Below are 18,764 nucleotides of genomic sequence, written 5' to 3'. Positions count from 1 at the left end.
ATACAATAATTATAAACAAAAAATATGGCCACACAGTGCTCCATACTGTATAATGGCCGCACGTGATGCTCCATACTGTATAATGGCCGCACGTGATGCTCCATACTGTATAATGGCCGCATGTGATGCTCCATACTGTATATTGGCTGCACATGATACTTCGTACCGCATAATGGCCACACATAGCTACTCCTACACACGCGGCTCCATACGCCTCGCACACACACGGCTCCGCTCCGTACGCTCCATACGCCTCGCACACACACGGCTCCGCTCCATACGCCTCGCACACACACGGCTCCGCTCCATACGCCTCGCACACACACGGCTCCGCTCCATACGGCTCGCACACACACGGCTCCGCTTCATACGCCTCGCACACACACGGCTCCACTCCATACGCCTCGCGCACACACGGCTCTGCTCCATACGCCTCGCACACACACGGCTCCGCTCCATACACCTCATATACACACACGACTTCGCTCCATACACCTCGCACACACGGCTCCGCTCCATACACCTCGCACACACACGACTCCGCTCCATACACCTTGTACACACACGGCTTTGCTCCATACACCTCGTACACACTGCTCCACACCATACACCTCGCACACATTCAGCTCCGCTCCATACACTTCGCACACACACAGCTCCGCTCCATACACCTCGTACACACACGGCTTTGCTCCATACACCTCGTACACACTGCTCCACACCATACACCTCGCACACATTCAGCTCCGCTCCATACACTTCGCACACACACAGCTCCGCTCCATGCATACACGGCTCCGCTCCATACACACACGGGTCCGCTCCATACACCTCGCACACACATTGCTCCGCTCCATACACCTCGTACACATTCAGCTCCGCTCCATACACCTCGCACACACGGCTCCATACACCTCGCACACATGGCTCCGCTCCATACACCTCGTACACACACGGCTCCGCTCCATACACCTCGCGCACACACACGGCTCTGCTCCATACACCTCGTACACACACGACTCCGCTCCATACACCTGGTACACACACGGCTCCGCTCCATACACACGGCTCCGCTCCATACACCTCGTACACACATCTCCGCTCCATACACCTCGCACACACTGCTCTGCTCCGCACACCTCTTACACACATCTCCGCTCCATACACCTCGTACACACACATCTCCGCTCCATACACCTCGTACACACACGGCTCCGCTCCATACACCTCGTACACACATGCCTCTGCTACATCCACACTGTACCTCATCCAGCAGCACCATGTGGCAAGTACTGTTGGCAACCAGCACAGCCGAGTCCTGCAATCCACGGAGGTCCCGATCATGTGACCCCCTGACTCCTCCCCTCCTGTGACCTCATCACAGGTCCTGAGCGCACAAAGCAGGCAGCCAATATGTGGTGTAAGGCTCTGTGGTGCAGGGATGACCGGCTGATACATACTGCACTGCATACGGAAGGGTAAGGGGCGTAGCTTTACACAAGGGGGCGTGTCAGCTGGTTCTCCTGCTGTCTGCGGGAAACAGAGCGTCCCGTGCTGGACAGCGGGGAAAAGGCTCAAAACCGGGACAGTCCAGCACAATGAGGGACGGTTGGGAGCTATGGCTTTACAGTATCTGTGGAAACCGAGCCATAAAGGTACGAAGGGACATTGGTCACACAAACAACCATTACTTTCCTCTTCTGGCCTTGATTACAGTCTTCTGTTACATATCCGCCTGCAGATTTCCTAGCCTGTTCAACTACATTGAAGAATAATGTTTACATCCGCAGCTAATCCCCAGATATATTTTTTTACATCTGCGGGTTTGCAGCGGATGTGCCTGACTCCACTGGAGTCAATGGGTGCAGAAACGCTGCAGATCTGCCAAAAGAAGCGACAGGCTGCGGGAAAAAAAAAAACGCAATTCCGCATGTTTTTTTCCGCAGCATGTGCACAACAAATGTCAATTTCACATAGACTAACATTGGCTGTGCACTACACTGCGGATTTGATGCAAATCCGTGCGGCCAAAAACACTGCGGAAACGCATCAAAATCCACAACGTGTGCACATAGCCTTACATATACTGCTACATGGTGTTATTCTCAACCTGCATTCATTGAACAGGAATGTATAACATTTCTTTAATCTGGAAATAAAGGGATGTATTGAGTGCCAGATTATTGGACATGCCATACTACTGAACCGTCAAAGAAAAGTATCTAACATTTTAAATAGTGGATGCTTTCCTGAAACGGAAAGTACTTGCAAGCTGCATAATACAAAGAATCCCGCTTTCGTCCCGCTACATCTAGCCCAACTTGGGTCTCTCCCTAAGGTGGCTAGCATATATGTAACATTTTAAAGTAATGGTAGAGGCGGCCTACGGCAAAACCGAAAACCAAAAGGCGCAAACAGAATGAACGAGCATTTTTCCTGATTGGAGGAGGCTAGCAATTAGTTCCCTGTTTAGATTTTAGATTGGGGGTTGTGAAATTCAAAACTATTATACAATTATGTGCTGTACACAAGCGCCATGTTAATAACGCCATCAGCGTTTGTGGTCAACATTTCTGGGCCACCTCCATATTGCCAAGAAATATTAAGGAAAAAAAAAGTACAAGAAAAATGTAGACGATTTCTGGATTACATGATAATGAAAAAGAAAAATGTCACTGGTATTGTATCATGTATCATGTTAGTAGTGTCAGCCTCTGCAGTGAGCATGGGGAATGTAACCACAGGCTCATCCTGCCAGGTCAGCTCCAACAAAGGTGCAGAGGAGAAGCCGTGGACATGGGATCAGCTGTGCAGCGGTGACATCCCAGAGACAAGAACGCTCAACCTCCTTCAGCCTGTCCCTTCCGCATGTCACTGCCTGGATGGGACAGGCTCCAGATGGAGTGGGAGCGGAGCTAAATAACCCAAATTGTTATTTTAGGAAAGAATGCACATTGTAGTGACAAGGCTCCATTCTCAACTTCAATGGTCCCTGACTGTTCTGTGCAAGTTTAATAAATTGCATTATTTAAATTAAAATAGGTCCCTTCTGCACAAGCATCTCTATTTGCTGAACATTCCCTGCAAAAAACAAAGCTATCTAGACACAAATACATGGTACATATCTAGGCAGGATGCCCCACTATACAATGACACAGACACATGGTACATATCTAGGCAGGATGCCCCACAATACAACGGCACAGACATCTCTTGCAATATCTAGGCAGGATGCCCTACGATATGTCACAAACAGTGAAAATCTGGCCAGGATTTTCTAGGAACTCAAACAAATGGTGTTCCATTATAGTAAAGAATCCTGCACAGATACAGTTAGGTCCATATATATTTGGACAGAGACAACATTTTCCTTATTTTGGTTGTAGACATTACCACAATGAATTTTAAACAAAACAATTCAGATGCAGTTGAAGTTCAGACTTTCAGCTTTCATTTGAGGGTATCCGCATTAAAATTGGATGAAGGGTTTAGGAGTTTCAGCTCCTTAACATGTGCCACCCTGTTTTCAAAGGGACCAAAAGTAATTGGACAGATTAAATAATTTTAAATAAAATGTTGATTTCTAGTACTTGGTTGAAACCCCTTTGTTGGCAATGACTGCCTGAAGTCTTGAACTCATGGACATCACCAGACGCTGTGTTTCCTCCTTTTTGATGCTCTGCCAGGCCTTTACTGTGGTGGTTTTCAGTTGCTGGTTGTTTGTGGGCCTTTCTGTCTGAAGTTTAGTCTTTAACAAGTGAAATGCATGCTCAATTGGGTTGAGATCAGGTGACTGACTTGGCCATTCAAGAATATTCCACTTCTTTGCTTTAATAAACTCCTGGGTTGCTTTGGCTTTATGTTTTGGGTCATTGTCCATCTGTAGTATGAAACGACGACCAATCAGTTTGGCTGCATTTGGCTGGATCTGAGCACACAGTCTGGCTCTGACTACCTCAGAATTCATTCGGCTGCTTCTGTCCTGTGTCACATCATCAATAAACACTAGTGACCCAGTGCCACTGGCAGCCATGCATGCCCAAGCCATCAAACTGCCTTTGCCGTGTTTTACAGATGATGCGGTATGCTTTGGATCATGAGCTGTACCACGCCTTCGCCATATTTTTGTCTTTCCATTATTCTGGTAGAGGTTGATCTTGGTTTCATCTGTCCAAAGAATGTTCTTCCAGAACTGTGCTGGCTTTTTTAGATGTTTTTTAGCAAAGTCCAGTCTAGCCTTTTTATTCTTGATGCTGATGAGTGGCTTGCACCGTGCAGTGAACCCTCTGTATTTTCTTTCATGCAGTCTTCTCTTTATGGTAGATTTGGATATTGTTACGCCTACCTCCTGGAGAGTGTTGTTCACTTGGTTGGCTGTTGTGAAGGGGTTTCTCTTCACCATGGAGATTATTCTGCGATCTTCCACCACTGTTGTCTTCCGTGGGCGCCCAGGTCTTTTTGCATTGATGAGTTCACCAGTGCTTTCTTTCTTTCTCAGGATGTACCAAACTGTAGATTTTGCCACTCCTAATATTGTAGCAATTTCTCGGATGGGTTTTTTCTGTTTTCGCAGCTTAAGGACGGCTTGTTTCACCTGCATGGAGAGCTCCTTTGACCACATGTTTACAAAACCTTCCAAATGCAAGCACCACACCTCAAATCAACTCCAGGCCTTTTATCTGCTTAATTGAGAATGAAATAATGAAGGGATTGCCCACACCTGTCCATGAAATAGCCTTGGAGTCAATTGTCCAATTACTTTTGGTCCCTTTAAAAACAGGGTGGCACATGTTAAGAAGCAGAAACTCCTAAACCCTTCATCCATTTTTTTTGTGGATACCCTCAAATGAAAGCTATCACTCTCCATAAGGAGAAACGATACCCTTTAGACCCCTGTCCAGAGCCTCTCACGTAGCCAAATTAGTTCTCATGCTTCGCACTGACGAGGGCCAACAGCCCGAAACACCGTGTCTGCGAATTGAGATACTAATTTGGCTTTTATCCTAAGTCATATTGTACGACTCGTTAAAGAGTTGATTGTGCTTGTAGGATCGCTACTTCCAACATGTGGCGCTATAGAGTTTAAGTCCTCTTTTTCTTAGAAGAGGCAATTTGCATAGCTGAAAGTCTGAACTTCAACTGCATCGGAATTGTTTTGTTTAAAATTCATTGTGGTAATGTCTGGAACCAAAATTAGAAAAATGTTGCCTGTCCAAATATAAATGGACCTAACTGTATGTACCATATGTATCAAATGCTACAATACACACAAGCGGTACAGGGTTCCTTGTGATACTACAACACACAAATACATTTCTGGAGGATATTATTATGGTAGAGGATAATTTCTGGTAACTGTATATGTATGCCGTGGCATCTGCCACTAAATAGTAGGTTATTTAAGTTGCAAGATGGAACCTCGATGGATCACAATAGTTTTCCCTGCAGACCCACAGATTCTTGACACCCTGCTTGTCAAACATTTGCGAACACAGTAATGTCAGGGCCACAGATTTTCAGCAGAACAATGTCCAGAACAATACACTGCCTCTATAGGTTTTCAATCTTGTTACATTGCATGTACAGGCACCCGGCAGTCCATCTGATGTAAAAGCATGTGTCGTCCATTGGACCAGGCCACTTTCTTCCACTGCCCAGTGCTGATGCTTACTGTAAGCTGTTAGGTGTCTGCATCCAAACAGCATCATAGCACACCTTTCTAACGGATAATAAATCACACCGTGGTGCATGAGATATTATTCAAGATAATGAGATAGCAAGGTTTTTCTTCATTTCTTGGGTTTTGTCTCCTTTAATTAATGTGCCATGTCTGAGTTTTTTGCCATCTCTTGATTCATTCTTCCCCTCTAACACAGTTTCCCAAATGCAGACTGCATCTCATGTACGGCATTGGGTTGCCCATATGTCTGCCTGCAAGCAGAATTTTTATTTGCCCAGTCTACAAATCTACTAATCCCCCATGTATGCCTTATATATTGAATTATATGAAAATAATTTAGAGCCTCCCTGAAGAAGCCACATGCAATGGCGGAACATCTGAGGAGGTCTTGGTTGTTATGGAAAACACAGTCGACTAAAGAAAAATAATCTATGATTGTATATCTAACTGCATGGACATATAGTTGGTGGGTACACACCGTTGCAAATACGTAACACCATGTAAGACCTGCCATTTGGAAGATGCTCTGACTCGATCCTCTGGAAATTTCAATGAGAAAATCAAAATCTTCTCACATTTTCCTCTTTTCTACAATAGAGGCATTGGTATGAGTGGAGGATTTAGTACACAGAATACGAATACTATGAAAAGTTCAGGTTGTATTAGCCTCAACAATAGAATAAAACCAGGACTCCAACTGATTTATCACAGCCAGGAGCAGACGGTGGTAAATGCTGAATGGTGATCTGCCGGACTACAATGTTATAAGAAGGATCCATAGGAGACGATATCCCTGGAAAAACAGCAGCGCTAGACTTACATTTAATAAAAGCAATCAGGCTGCAATAGACAGTCACAGTCTGCTGACCGCAGCTTACAACTAGGCTTTTTTTCCTGCGACATTTAAAGTGCACCTGTATGCTGTAAAGCAGATTATTTGTACAAGTCTCAGGTTCTGGGGCTACAGTCTAAATCTTCTGAGCTCCACCATACAGTCCATATTACTGGAGTAGGAAACTGGAGAGCACAATATGGAGATCTTTGGGACAGTCGGCAGCCTGCAGCACTCCAGATGGGAGTGGGTGACCCTACAACTCCAGCCTGCCCCTGCCCCAGGGTCTGGGGAATCTGCCATAGGAGGGACGACTTCACTGAGTCAGTCGAGATACAACGTAAATGGAAAGTGACAATGGTATTGAAGTCTGAAACAGGCCTAGAAATAAGACGTCTATCCCTCTGTACTTTACATAACAGACAATGATGGTTAAAATCTCACAGCCATATACAACTCATCCCCTAACTAATATAATTTTGGGATTAGCTCACTGCCATCCCCAGTGACTGAAATCGGGAAAACTAGGTCCTTATCCTATTTATATTTAGTATCAGCATGGAAACTTTAGCAATGGAAATTCTACAGCTATGAGGTTCCTAGTCTTCACTTGATATATAGAAATGTCATCACTAAAAGCAGGGGTGGGAATCTCCCCAAGTGCTATGTGGATATTAATAGCGTACTTCGGGGGCCGTACAAGTCATGTGCCGACTCCGCCCACAAAGTACATTCTGCCGCTGGAACTGGTGTCAGGGTGTAATCAGTCATTGCACGCGCCTTAGCGTTCAGTAGTGAAGACTGCATGTGCATGTTCCCACAGCAAGAAGAAATTAATGGACAGGCGGCATACAGCCCAAGCACTGCGGTCCCCAGGAATCTGTCCAGGGGCCGGATAAAAGGTCATCAAGGGCTGTAAACTGCCTGCAGGCCTGAGGTTACCAGCCCTGACTTAAAGGGAACCTTCTAGCCAATACACGCTGCCTGATCCGTGTATCAGACGTTTGATGCAAAATAACAAGCCATATAAATTTAACTCTGAAACGCTGCGGTTTATAGTTTGACAGCAGTCAGGGACTGAGCCGCACGGTAGACTAGTGAGACAGGCGCGTCCTCAGCAGTTTCCCTTTCCCTGGAGTGGCAGGTCTCTCCGTATATACGCACAAAGGAAGAGACCTATCACTTTACGGTTTACGGCAGAGGGAAGGGAGAAGCAGCTGATATAGAAGGGCCCACTTGTCCGACTTGTCTCAAGCACAGCTCAGTCCCCGGCGTCTATTAGACTAGGTTTTTCTCTGAAATGCCCCGGTGTTTCAAAGTTACAAAATATGGCTAAATTCACACAGTCAGTGACTGATACATGCTGCCCGTGGATTGGGCAGCATGTGTCAGCTGTCAAGTTCCCTTTAACTACCCATCAGATATTTGACCCCCTAACACTTTCCATCAACAACCAATTTATAGTTAAACCTGCAATTCCACCATTTTTTAGGGGAGTTTTCTTTTTATACCTTAATTTTGCAGAAAAACAGACCTGTAAACATGGTAAGTGTGATAATCTATGGGGTATTGGGGAAGATGAGAGACACCAGACCCAACAATGTAGACAAGCTGAAGGCTGCCATCAAGGCAACCTGGGCTTCCATAACACCTCAGCAGTGCCACAGGCTGATCGCCTCCATGCCACGCCGCATTGATGCCATAACTGATGCCAAAGGAGCCCTGACCAAGTATTGAGTGCCAATACTGAATATACATTTCAGTAGGCCAACATTTCGGTTTTTTATATCATTTTTTCAAGCTGGTGTTCTAAAGTATTTGAATTTTCTGAGAGAATGAGTTTTGGGTTTTTATTGGCTGTAAGCCATAATCATGAACATTAACAGAAATAAACACTTGGAATAGATCAGTCTGTTTGTAATGACCCTACAGGTTGGATACACCTAAATAAAATGGGAATGGCTAGTGATATCAACTGCCTGTTTGTGGCACATTAGTATATGGGAGGGGGAAAACTATTCAAGATGGGTGGTGACCATAGCGGCCATTTTGAAGTCAGACATTTTGGATCCAACTTTGTTTTTCTTGTTAAATTCTCAGTAAGTTTGATGTGTCACATGACCCTCTTCCCATTGGAAAAAATAAACAAACAATGGTGTGCTTGGTTTTAACGCAGTACCCGGGTCATTGCAGCAGATTTCAATGCAAGACACCCTACGCAAGAAAACGGTCACCGTTCCCATGTTATTTAGGTGTATCCATATAAATGACCCACCCAAAAAAGTTTGCCTCATCACTGAACATAATGTTCTGTGTAAACTGAGGGTCCTGTTCCAATTTTTGTTTTAAAAAAATTAGAAGATGCCCAACAGTATCATCAGGACAGCAACAAATGGGAACCAGTTATACACCCCATCTACTTGTTGGGAGAAGTCTAGTCAAAAGTGGTCTTCATGGAAGAATTGAAGAAAAAAACTCATATGTCTGATAAAGAAAAAAGGTCAAAAGTCAGCTGGCAACAGTGTAGCATGGTGGAGGTGGAGGTTCCTTGCAAGTTTGGGGTTGCACTTAAGCAAATGGAATTCGGAAGTTTGTTAATGGTATAGCCCATCTAGAAAAATACAAGCAGATCCTTATGCTTTATGCAATACCATTGGGGAGATGTCTGATTGGCTCTAAATTTATTCTCCAGCTGGACAACTACTCAAACATGCAGACAATGTTATTAAGAATTATCTTTAGGATAGAGAACAGTGTTGAAAGTGACATGGCCCGCACAGGTCCATCATCACTTCTCTGTGGTCAAGCGTATCTAGAAGAATTGATGAGGCTTTGAAGGCACACCTACCTAAAACTTTTGCATAGTACTGTGTACAGTGAAACAGCTACAAAGGTGAGATTGTGGAGGACAGTTTTTGTTCACAAGTCACATTATATATTTATACACACAGACATCCTTAACATCTAAAGCAGCATAAATAGGGTGTTTGATGCAAAAGTTCATACCGCATATTATGGTACACAGACTTGTTCAGAACTGTAACATATTAATGTTAGGAGCTCGTCATTAAAATTAGAGAATAGAGCAGAGAACGCCTTGCTACATTTTGCCTTGTTTGATCACGGGGGTCCGAAGTTTAGAGGGCAAAATGTTATTAAGTGTAAACAAAGCAAAACCAAATAGTAAATAGCAGAAATCATTTACGATCTACTGAAGCAGTTCTTCACCAGTTGAAGAGTACAATAAAATGGATAACTTTATGAGGATCATGAAGAGTTTTAGGCAATGTAAAGAGATTTATTAAGAAGCCTGGAGAAAGTCAGCACTGCCAGTAAACTCCATATACCAATACACATATATCTATCTAGGGATTAAGTGCTGGTGACAAAACCTAACAACAGGACTGATTATTTGAGGAGATTTACAGTCATTTGATGATCAAAAGAGTTTCCTGGCCCAGTGTGATCACAAATTTTAGTGACGCACCCATAAACTCTATTTTCAGAGTGATAGTGCAACTATTGAATGAAGCAGACCACCACTTTGCAACATAAATAATCAGTAAAAGCTTGGATTTTTCTAGAAGCTTTTCTTTAGGACATACAGATTCTTATTCTGTAATGTAGTTGTAGGCACGTCTGCTCTCACCGGGTTCAATAGGACGGTCAGGAACAGTTCACCACCACGGATGGACTTGTCCAGCTCTTTCGACCCTCCGGGATACTCGTTGTAGAATATAGTGTGAGTGAAAAGTCCACACGTCTGTCGGGGTAAAACCTGGAGACAAAATACATTGAAAATATGTATTAAATACATTTTTGATGGCTACTCAACAAGAAGAAACAAATGAAAAAACAAAAGTACATTCAATGTAAAAACACGTAATAAGACCAAAATCCAATAGGTGCAGTATTTCACTCAAAGACTGCTTTTTTCCATTTTTAAAACACTTTTGGATGCTTATTTGAAAATGCGAGGTTATGTTTGGAGTTGCAGACTAACCTTTTTTTAATTTTTAACTTCTTAAATCAATAGCATGAAAATAAGCTACTTTTTTATATCTCTTTTTCCTCAAGTTGTCCTGACATTACAGTCACAGTTCTCCACAGAACTTTATGAACGCCAACTGTTTCCTCGTATCTCATTAATGGGAAATGCGTACTCATTGAAGATGGATTTTGCCTACGAATTGAGACTTGAGAATAAAAGAGCAGTCCAGAAGAAGAAACAAAAGGATTTATCCGATAAGATTTATTACAAAGTTTCTTACTTTCACTTGCACTATTGCTTTATGGGGAAAAAATAAATAAAATGCCAGTTACTTCAAGTGTCTCATAAATCCTCATTTAATGCTTGTTCTACAACCTGGATACCTATGCGGTAGAAGTAGACAGTATTTGATGTGACAATACTGCACTATAAATCCACTTTACCAACGATTGTGAATGTCTCACCATGATGTTGTTGTGGACAAATCCTCTCCGGTAGCGGGCAGGTCTCAGGTGAGGATATTCTTCTGTGCTGGTGACTTGGATGTTCCATACAGATTTCCAGGCTTCATACAGTTGACTATGTATTGGGTAAACTCCAGAATGATGAGGTGCGACTGCATATCCCAAATCTATGGGGATACCATGTTCCTAAAAGTGCATTAGGAGAGCAGATTGTTACAGAAGCAAGGGAGGGTGAAATATAATCTTAAATATTACTACAAAGAAACCACTGTGTGATAATATCACCAGTAGACAAAGATGAGGTGCATGTACACGTTCGATACAATTTTATGGAATCAACAAAATCTGGTGGGACCAAAAGAATCTAATATAGGTGTTCCCCCAACAACACATATTTGGCTTCATTCACAAGAACGTATGATATGGTCCATATAGGAATCAGTAGTGTTGCAGGTCTGTATATGACCATAGTTTAAGGAGAATGAAAGATTGATATGTTGGATTTCACCATGACTAGTTAAGAGAAGTTTCTGCCAGTGATTTATTACCTTCTCCCCATTGAGTAAATATGCATGCAAGTATGTGTATGGGGGAATTAGGAGGACTAACGTTTGACCAAATGAGCATTTTGGCAAAAGTTATCTACGATTTATGGCACCTTTAGACACAATGGATTCATTGCATTACCCAAACTTCTGGCTCTATGCAGATTTAACTTTGTACAAAGTCCAATTACTCCTTTTAGGGTTTAGTCTACAGATACACATTCATCCAAATTATTAGTTTGATAGTGAGTGAAACTGGGAAAAGGAACTGGGCAAATAATGAAAATCTCTGTACAGATCTGTGGAATGCATTGGCACTATATAGGCAGCAGAAATAATATACTAATAATAATAATCTTAATTTTCATATAGTGCTAACATTCTGCAGCGCTTTACAGTTTGCACACATTATCATCACTGTCCCCGATGGGGCTCACAATCTAGAATCCCTATCAGTATGTCTTTGGAATGTGGAAGGAAACCGGAGAACCCGGGGGAAACCCACGCAAACACGACGAGAACATACATAGTCCTTGCCGATGTTGTATAGTGGTTACCAGGACCAATACAATTAAACAGCCAAAGATCTAAAATAGAATAAAATTTATAAATATTCTTTCCCTCCAATTATCCAACGTACATACACAACACAAATTATTATTATTACAAGATGCAACTGCCTCTATAAAATGTATGAAAAATTAAACAAAATGTAAGAGGGTTTAAGGTTTAAAAAGGTGGTCTCAAACGGACAAGGATTTATTCCTAAATCTCTAAGAGATTTTCTAATATAGCTTAATTAGAAATTCCATACTATTCCCACCATTCCCTCTTTTCTCTGACCGTTTTATTTATTTTAGCAACTTTTTGTTTGAGGGCATTTCGTTTGAGAACCCCTAGTGCATGCTGGGATACTCAAATGAGACATCACTGCAGCAGTCTATGCCCCCACCCTGAAACAAAATGTTATCAGTGACCTCCATTTCACGGGCTGGGCCAGTCCCGGTTCTACTGAGCATGCGTGGGTTGGCGATTCCGATGTGTGCTCAGTAGGATCTTGTCACTGTGTAATATTCTTTTTAATGCACAGTGACAGTACGCTCCCTCACCGTCTCTGATGAGAAGTATATAGCCGGCAAGAGAGCGCACTGTCAGTGAGCACTGGAAGGAGATAACTCGGCGAGCAGGTAAAGCAGAGACCAGCGCTGCCCCAAAACCAACGTCACTTGGTGTTAATTTTGGAGCACCCCTATAAGAATAGGCTTTTTGACATTAAACTTAAAAAAATGATATCCAACTCCAACTTCAAAACCGTTAAGATGTGGAGTAAAACGTAAAGAAATCAAGAATGCAATGATTTGGAAATCTCCAATAGCCATATTTTATTCAGAACAAAACATAGGACACAGATCAGAAGGTGAACGTTGGACATTTTCTATTTCCTTTGAAGAAAAAATCATTCACTCATTGAAAGCAATGACAGCAACAAAACTCAAAAAAGTGGAGACGTGGTCAACAAAAAAGTTTGAGGTCTTTACATTATACACAGGGTCGAAACTTTTTGGGAATTGGAGGTCAAAAATATGGTTTGGCGGTACCAGCATATTCTGTATAGGTAAATGAGGCACGACCTCACAGCTGCCGCTATGCTTTGCAGCACTGGAAGGCCAGACCTGCTTAGCGGATTTTGGAGTTCATGTTCACTATTGTAATGGGACAAAGAAAGGACGGACTACACGAACGAGGCCATTCAAGGTCAACAATGTTCGACAAATACAAGCGCTGCCAATGTGCAAACTAATAAACAAAAGCTGCAGGCTCGGCCTCATTGCTGCTCGGAGACAAACCTTTATTATACGGAAGCTTGGATTCAAAGAAGAATGGAAAGCAAGCACTAGGTTACCCTATGCAAGCACTTCTATCAGTCCTGCAGCAACTAATATCAGTAAGACATGAGATTTCACACGTGTGGTCACAGCTCACTGGGGCCAGGTCTGTCTTTATTAATGTTCCACATCAGTAGTCCAGGAACGAGCCGTGAGGCCACTGGCACAGAACATGCCTTTAAACACATCAAGCTTCCTGCCCCTTTTATGTCAGAATTAATTGCCAGCACAACTATTTTTTTTTATCTTCCTTTCTGGAAGCTTTGTATGAACTGTATTATCTCAGTAGAAACAACGCTGTTAACAAGCTTGCCACCTTTCTTCCTCTTCACAGACTTTAATGCTGATGCCTTATCCTTAGGTCAGGTAATCAATTTCAAATCGATGGGCGAGTGAATAGGACAGCTGCAGTACCATTCATGGCAACTAGGCAATATTCGGAACCTGGAGTCCGATCCAGGGTCGGATCCAGGTTTTTGTGGTCCCTGGGCGAAAGTCTCAGGGGACCTTTTAACACACATCACAATTCAAGATGCATAGATACAGCAGAGAAATATAGGTATAGCACAAAGCTAAAGGTTTCAATTACTTCTTACATTACATGAGCGATATCTATTGTAAATTCTACAATAGCTCAGAAACCAGAGAGTATAGTCCTCCATACAGTATTATGGGAACCACATAGTCCTCCATACAGTATAATGAGCACCATATATTGCACCATACAGTATAATGAGCCCCATATATTGCTCCATACAGAATAATGAACCCGATATATTGCTCCATACAGAAAAACGAGCTCCATATAATGCTCCATACAGTATAATGGGCCCCATATAATGTTCCATACAGTATAATGGGCTCCACACAGTATAACGGGCCCCATATAATGCTCCAGTATGTGATGGGCCCCATATATTGCTCCATACAGAATAGGCCCCATATAATGCTGCATAGAGTGTGTGATGTTCCCCATATAATACTCCAGCATATGATGGGTCCCATATATTGCTCCAAACAGAAGGTTCCCTATATAATGCTCCATATATATTGGGCCCAATAAGATGCTTCATATATAATGGGCCCCATATGATGCTCCAGTATATAATGGGCCCCATACGATGCTTCAGTATATGACGGGTACCATATGATGTGCCATATATGCTGGGCCCCATGTGATGGTCCATATATGCTGGGCCCCATGTGATGCTCCATATATGCTGGGCCCCATGTGATGCTCCATATATGCTGGGCCCCATGTGATGCTCCATATATGCTGGGCCCCATGTGATGGTCCATATATGCTGGGCCCCATATGATGGTCCATATATGCTGGGCCCCATGTGATGCTCCATATATGCTGGGCCCCATGTGATGCTCCATATATGCTGGGCCCCATGTGATGCTCCAAACATAAATAAAAAATACTCACCTCCCCTTGCTGGCCGAAGCACTGCTCTAGACTCCTCAGCGTAGGCGTGACTGTTCAGGCAGATGGCGCCCCCACACATGACATCGCGCCCTCTGACTGAAAAGTCACAACCAGGAGATGCGAAAGACGCCGTAGCGGTGAAACAGGGAGCGGTAATGACCGCAAGAAGCGGGGCCCTGAGCTAGTGGGGGGTCCCCACTCACGGGCACCGGCACAGGGCCCTCATAGCGTGCCACCCCGGACAGCGGGTGGGCCCCGGCACTTGCCCTGGGTGCTGACACCAGCCCTGGTCTGATCCTCATCGATCTGATACTAGTAACCTTTCCCAAGAATAGGGAAATATTAAAATCCGGGAAAACCCTTAGGGTGAAAAAGAAAAAAACAGGTAAGCCATTACTACGGACATGTGATAAATTAATCCGGTTTAATTATTTTATACAAAATGTTGCCAAGCAAACGTTACTCAAAGAACAGAAATGGAGTGAAAAGGTGACATTGTAATAAATACATAATGAAGTAAAACGGGACTTGTGTCTTTTTTATTTACAAATGTATGTATTAAATATAATATGTGACTTTTCATGTTCAGTACAACATGTGGCGGCTTTTATTAATTGCACATCAGTACTGATGATGCACGATGCAATGTAAGGGTTTCTGATGTAGATGTAGAGCAAAGAGCACTTGAAAGCATAGCTCTAACATTGAGGGATTCAATCATGTACTACATGGCCACCTATTGAATTCAATGAGCAGGCAATCCCATGGCAAGTGAATTTTGAGCTAAGAAAAAAACGGAGACATAACGGAGTATCTCCATTTAAAGTGTAGCCATCATTAGGAAAAAGTTTATTTTATGTTACAGGTAATGATCGTCCAAGAAGGTTGATCCAGCTGCAGAGGGTTACAGTAATACTTTGAATTGATTATAATTAAAACTCAGAATTCATAATTCAATAGAAAAAAATGTTACAAATCCAAACAAGGATCCTTAATCGTGGCATTAAACAAGGTCACTTGGATTAGGGTAAGCTCACACAGGGTGTTTTTTTATGCTAACGTTCAGCTGCTTTTTACAGTACAAGCAGAGTCTAAGATTTTGGAAATCTCATGCACACACATCAGTATTTTGTGCTTTGCAGCGTGATTTGACAGAGCGTGTCACTTCAGCGTTTTTGCAGCATTTTTAACCCATTGACTTGAATGGATGGTGTGAGCGCTCAGCTGTGATTGGAGGTATACCGTTTACCTACGGTCACTGGTGTCGGCTAATGGGACTACTGCTCCCATCATCCGACACCTGCTGCTGCTAATAACAGTGAGAGCAGGAGCGGATGATGGGAGTATTTATCAGCCGCTCCTGCACTGTAAATAAATAATTAATTTAAAAAAAAAACCTTCCTGGGTTCCCCCTATTTTTGATAACTAGCAGGGAAAACTCACAGCTGGGGGCTGCAACCCTCAGCTGTCAGCAAGGCAGGTTATCAAGAATAGAAGGGTCCCCATGCTGTTTTTTTTTTATTATTTAAATACATTTTAAAAAACTGCATGGGGTCCACCCCATTTTTGACAACCAGCCTTGCTAAAGTAGACAGCTGGTGGATGGCATTCTCAGGCTGGTAAGGGGCCATGGATATCAGTTCCACCAACCTAAAAATATCAGACAGCAGCTGCCCAGAAAAGGCACATCTATTTGATGCCCCAATTCTGGCGCTTTGCACGGCTCTTCCCGCTTGCCCCGTAGCAGTGGCAAGTGGGGTTCATATTTGTGGGGTTGATGTCACCTTTGTATTGTCTGGTGACATCAAGCCCACGGATTAGTAATGGAGAGGAATCTATAAGACACCTATCCATTACTAATCCGATAGTTACTGGGTAAATAAACACACAGCTAGAATAAAGTCTTTTATTAGAAATAAAACAAAATACAGTTTTCCATTTTTATTTAAAAATAACAAACACAGCTATACTCACCTAATGCCTATTCCACAAACGCCCTCGTTCTCCTGTAATAAACCAAAAATAAAAAACAACAATATCCCTCACCTATCCGTTGTTCTGTCGCCGTAATCCATGTCTGAGGGATAAATAGTTTTCAACCTGGACGATTTTCAACCTGGACCTCGGTGAGATCCCCGCTACCACAGTGAGAAAGTCGCATGGTGCAGAGGAGAGTTCACTGGGAGAATGTCACTGCGGTGAACTCGCCTCTGCACTGTGTAACTTTCTCACTAAATCAGCAGTTTGAAATTTTCACTACGCAACATCCACTGCTGATTGTTTCTGGAAAGTTCCCATGGAGTCTAAATCGTCAAAATACCTGTAGGTAAATTCGCAAAGGGGTAGAATTTCAAAAATGGGGTCATTTAAAGGGAACCTGTCACCTTGTTTTGCCGCTATAAGATGCGGCCACTGTCTTTCAGGGCTTATCTACAGCATTCTGTAATGCTGCAAATAAACCCCCGGTCTGACCAGAAAGGGAAGAAAAATAGGTTTTATTATACTCACGTGGGGCGGTCTGGTCCGATGAGTGTCGCAGGTCCGGGTCCGGCGCCTCCCATCTTCATTCAATGACGGCATCCTGTTTGCTTCATGTCGCGCTCCTGCACAGGCGTACGGATCTGCTCTGTTTGAGGGCAGAGCAAAGTACTGCAGGGCGCAGGTGTCGGGAAAGGTCAGAGAGGCCCAGCGCCTGCGCACTGCAGGAATTTGCTCTGCCCTCAACAGGGCAGATAAAGTACGCCTGCGAAGGAGCGCGACACGAAGCAAGGAGGATGACGACATTCCATGGAGATAGGAGGCAACGGACCCGGACCTGCGACACCCATCGGACCGCCCTGGGTGAGTATAATAAAACTTGTTTTTCTTCTCTTTCAGGTCGGATCTGGGGCTTATCTGCAGCATTACAGAATGCTGTAGATAAGCCCCGAAAGGCAATGGCCGCATCTTATAGCGGCAAAACAAGGTGACAGGTTCCCGTTAAGGGGGGATTCTGTTCTTCAAGCATCTAAGGGCTCCGTACATGGAGTTCACAAACTATTTTTGAAACATCTGCGCTCCAGGATGCATCCTGTATAACAGGACTGCTTACAATACGTCAAGACTCAGGAGGGACGGAGCACTATTTGCCAATAGTGCGCTGTCCCTCCCGAGTCTCGCTGTATGGCTAAGCAGTCCTGTACAGCCACATTTGAGGTATTTCTACATTCAGCAGAAATTGTGGGACAAATTTTGGTGCCATTTTTACCCCTTTCCCCGTGAGAAAATGTAAAATCTGGGGTTAAAACAAAATTTTGGTAATAAAAATGTAATTATTTTTTTCATCATAAAATTCTGTGACTCACATGAGGTGTCAGAAGTGTCAATATGACACCCTAGATGAATTCATTGAGAAACGTAGTTTATAAAATGTGGTCTCTTACAGGGGGGGGTTCTGCTGTCCTGGCACCTCATGGGCTCTACCAATGTGACATGGCACCCTCAAACCAGTACAGAAAAATGTGAACTCCAGTATAACTCTTCTTCCCTTCTGAACTTTGCACTGTTCCTCAAAAGTAGTTTTCAAACACATATGGGGAGAAATTGCACAACATATTTTGAGGTCTATTTTATCCCGCTATTCTAGTGAAAATAAAAAAATTGGAGCTAAAAACATTTTTTGTGGGAAAAATTTGACTTTCTATTTTCTCTGCTCCGCTATAAACGTCTGTGAAGCAGCTGGGGCTTCAAGGTGCTCACCACATATCTATAAACATTCATTGAGGGGGTCTACCTTCCAAAATGCTGTAATTTGTGTGTGTTTTTTATTTTTAACTGTTTAGGCACATCAGTGACTCGTGAAAGGAGACATGACACCAGCTTATCATTACATCAAAGAATGCTTTCCAAAATGTCACTCCTTTTCTGAGCCCAGCCGTGAGCCTAAACAGTATTT

At 43.2% G+C, this 18,764-nt stretch overlaps 1 protein-coding gene across 1 annotated transcript in view; it reads right to left on the bottom strand.

Moving 5' to 3' along the window:
- The window catches only part of NDST2 (N-deacetylase and N-sulfotransferase 2), a 219,272-nt gene that overhangs the window by 22,507 nt on the left and 178,001 nt on the right, over positions 1–18,764 (bottom strand). Inside the window, exons 5-6 of the mRNA XM_069753273.1 lie at positions 10,968–11,153; positions 10,162–10,290 (exon numbers count right to left, since the gene is read on the bottom strand). Of these exons, the coding sequence (XP_069609374.1) occupies positions 10,162–10,290; positions 10,968–11,153 (315 nt within the window). The remainder of the gene's footprint in view (positions 1–10,161; positions 10,291–10,967; positions 11,154–18,764) is intronic.

This window comes from Ranitomeya imitator, chromosome 2, assembly GCF_032444005.1.
Source record: "Ranitomeya imitator isolate aRanImi1 chromosome 2, aRanImi1.pri, whole genome shotgun sequence".
NCBI classification, from domain to species: domain Eukaryota; kingdom Metazoa; phylum Chordata; class Amphibia; order Anura; family Dendrobatidae; genus Ranitomeya; species Ranitomeya imitator.
This window is presented reverse-complemented; position numbering and strand designations above follow the sequence as displayed.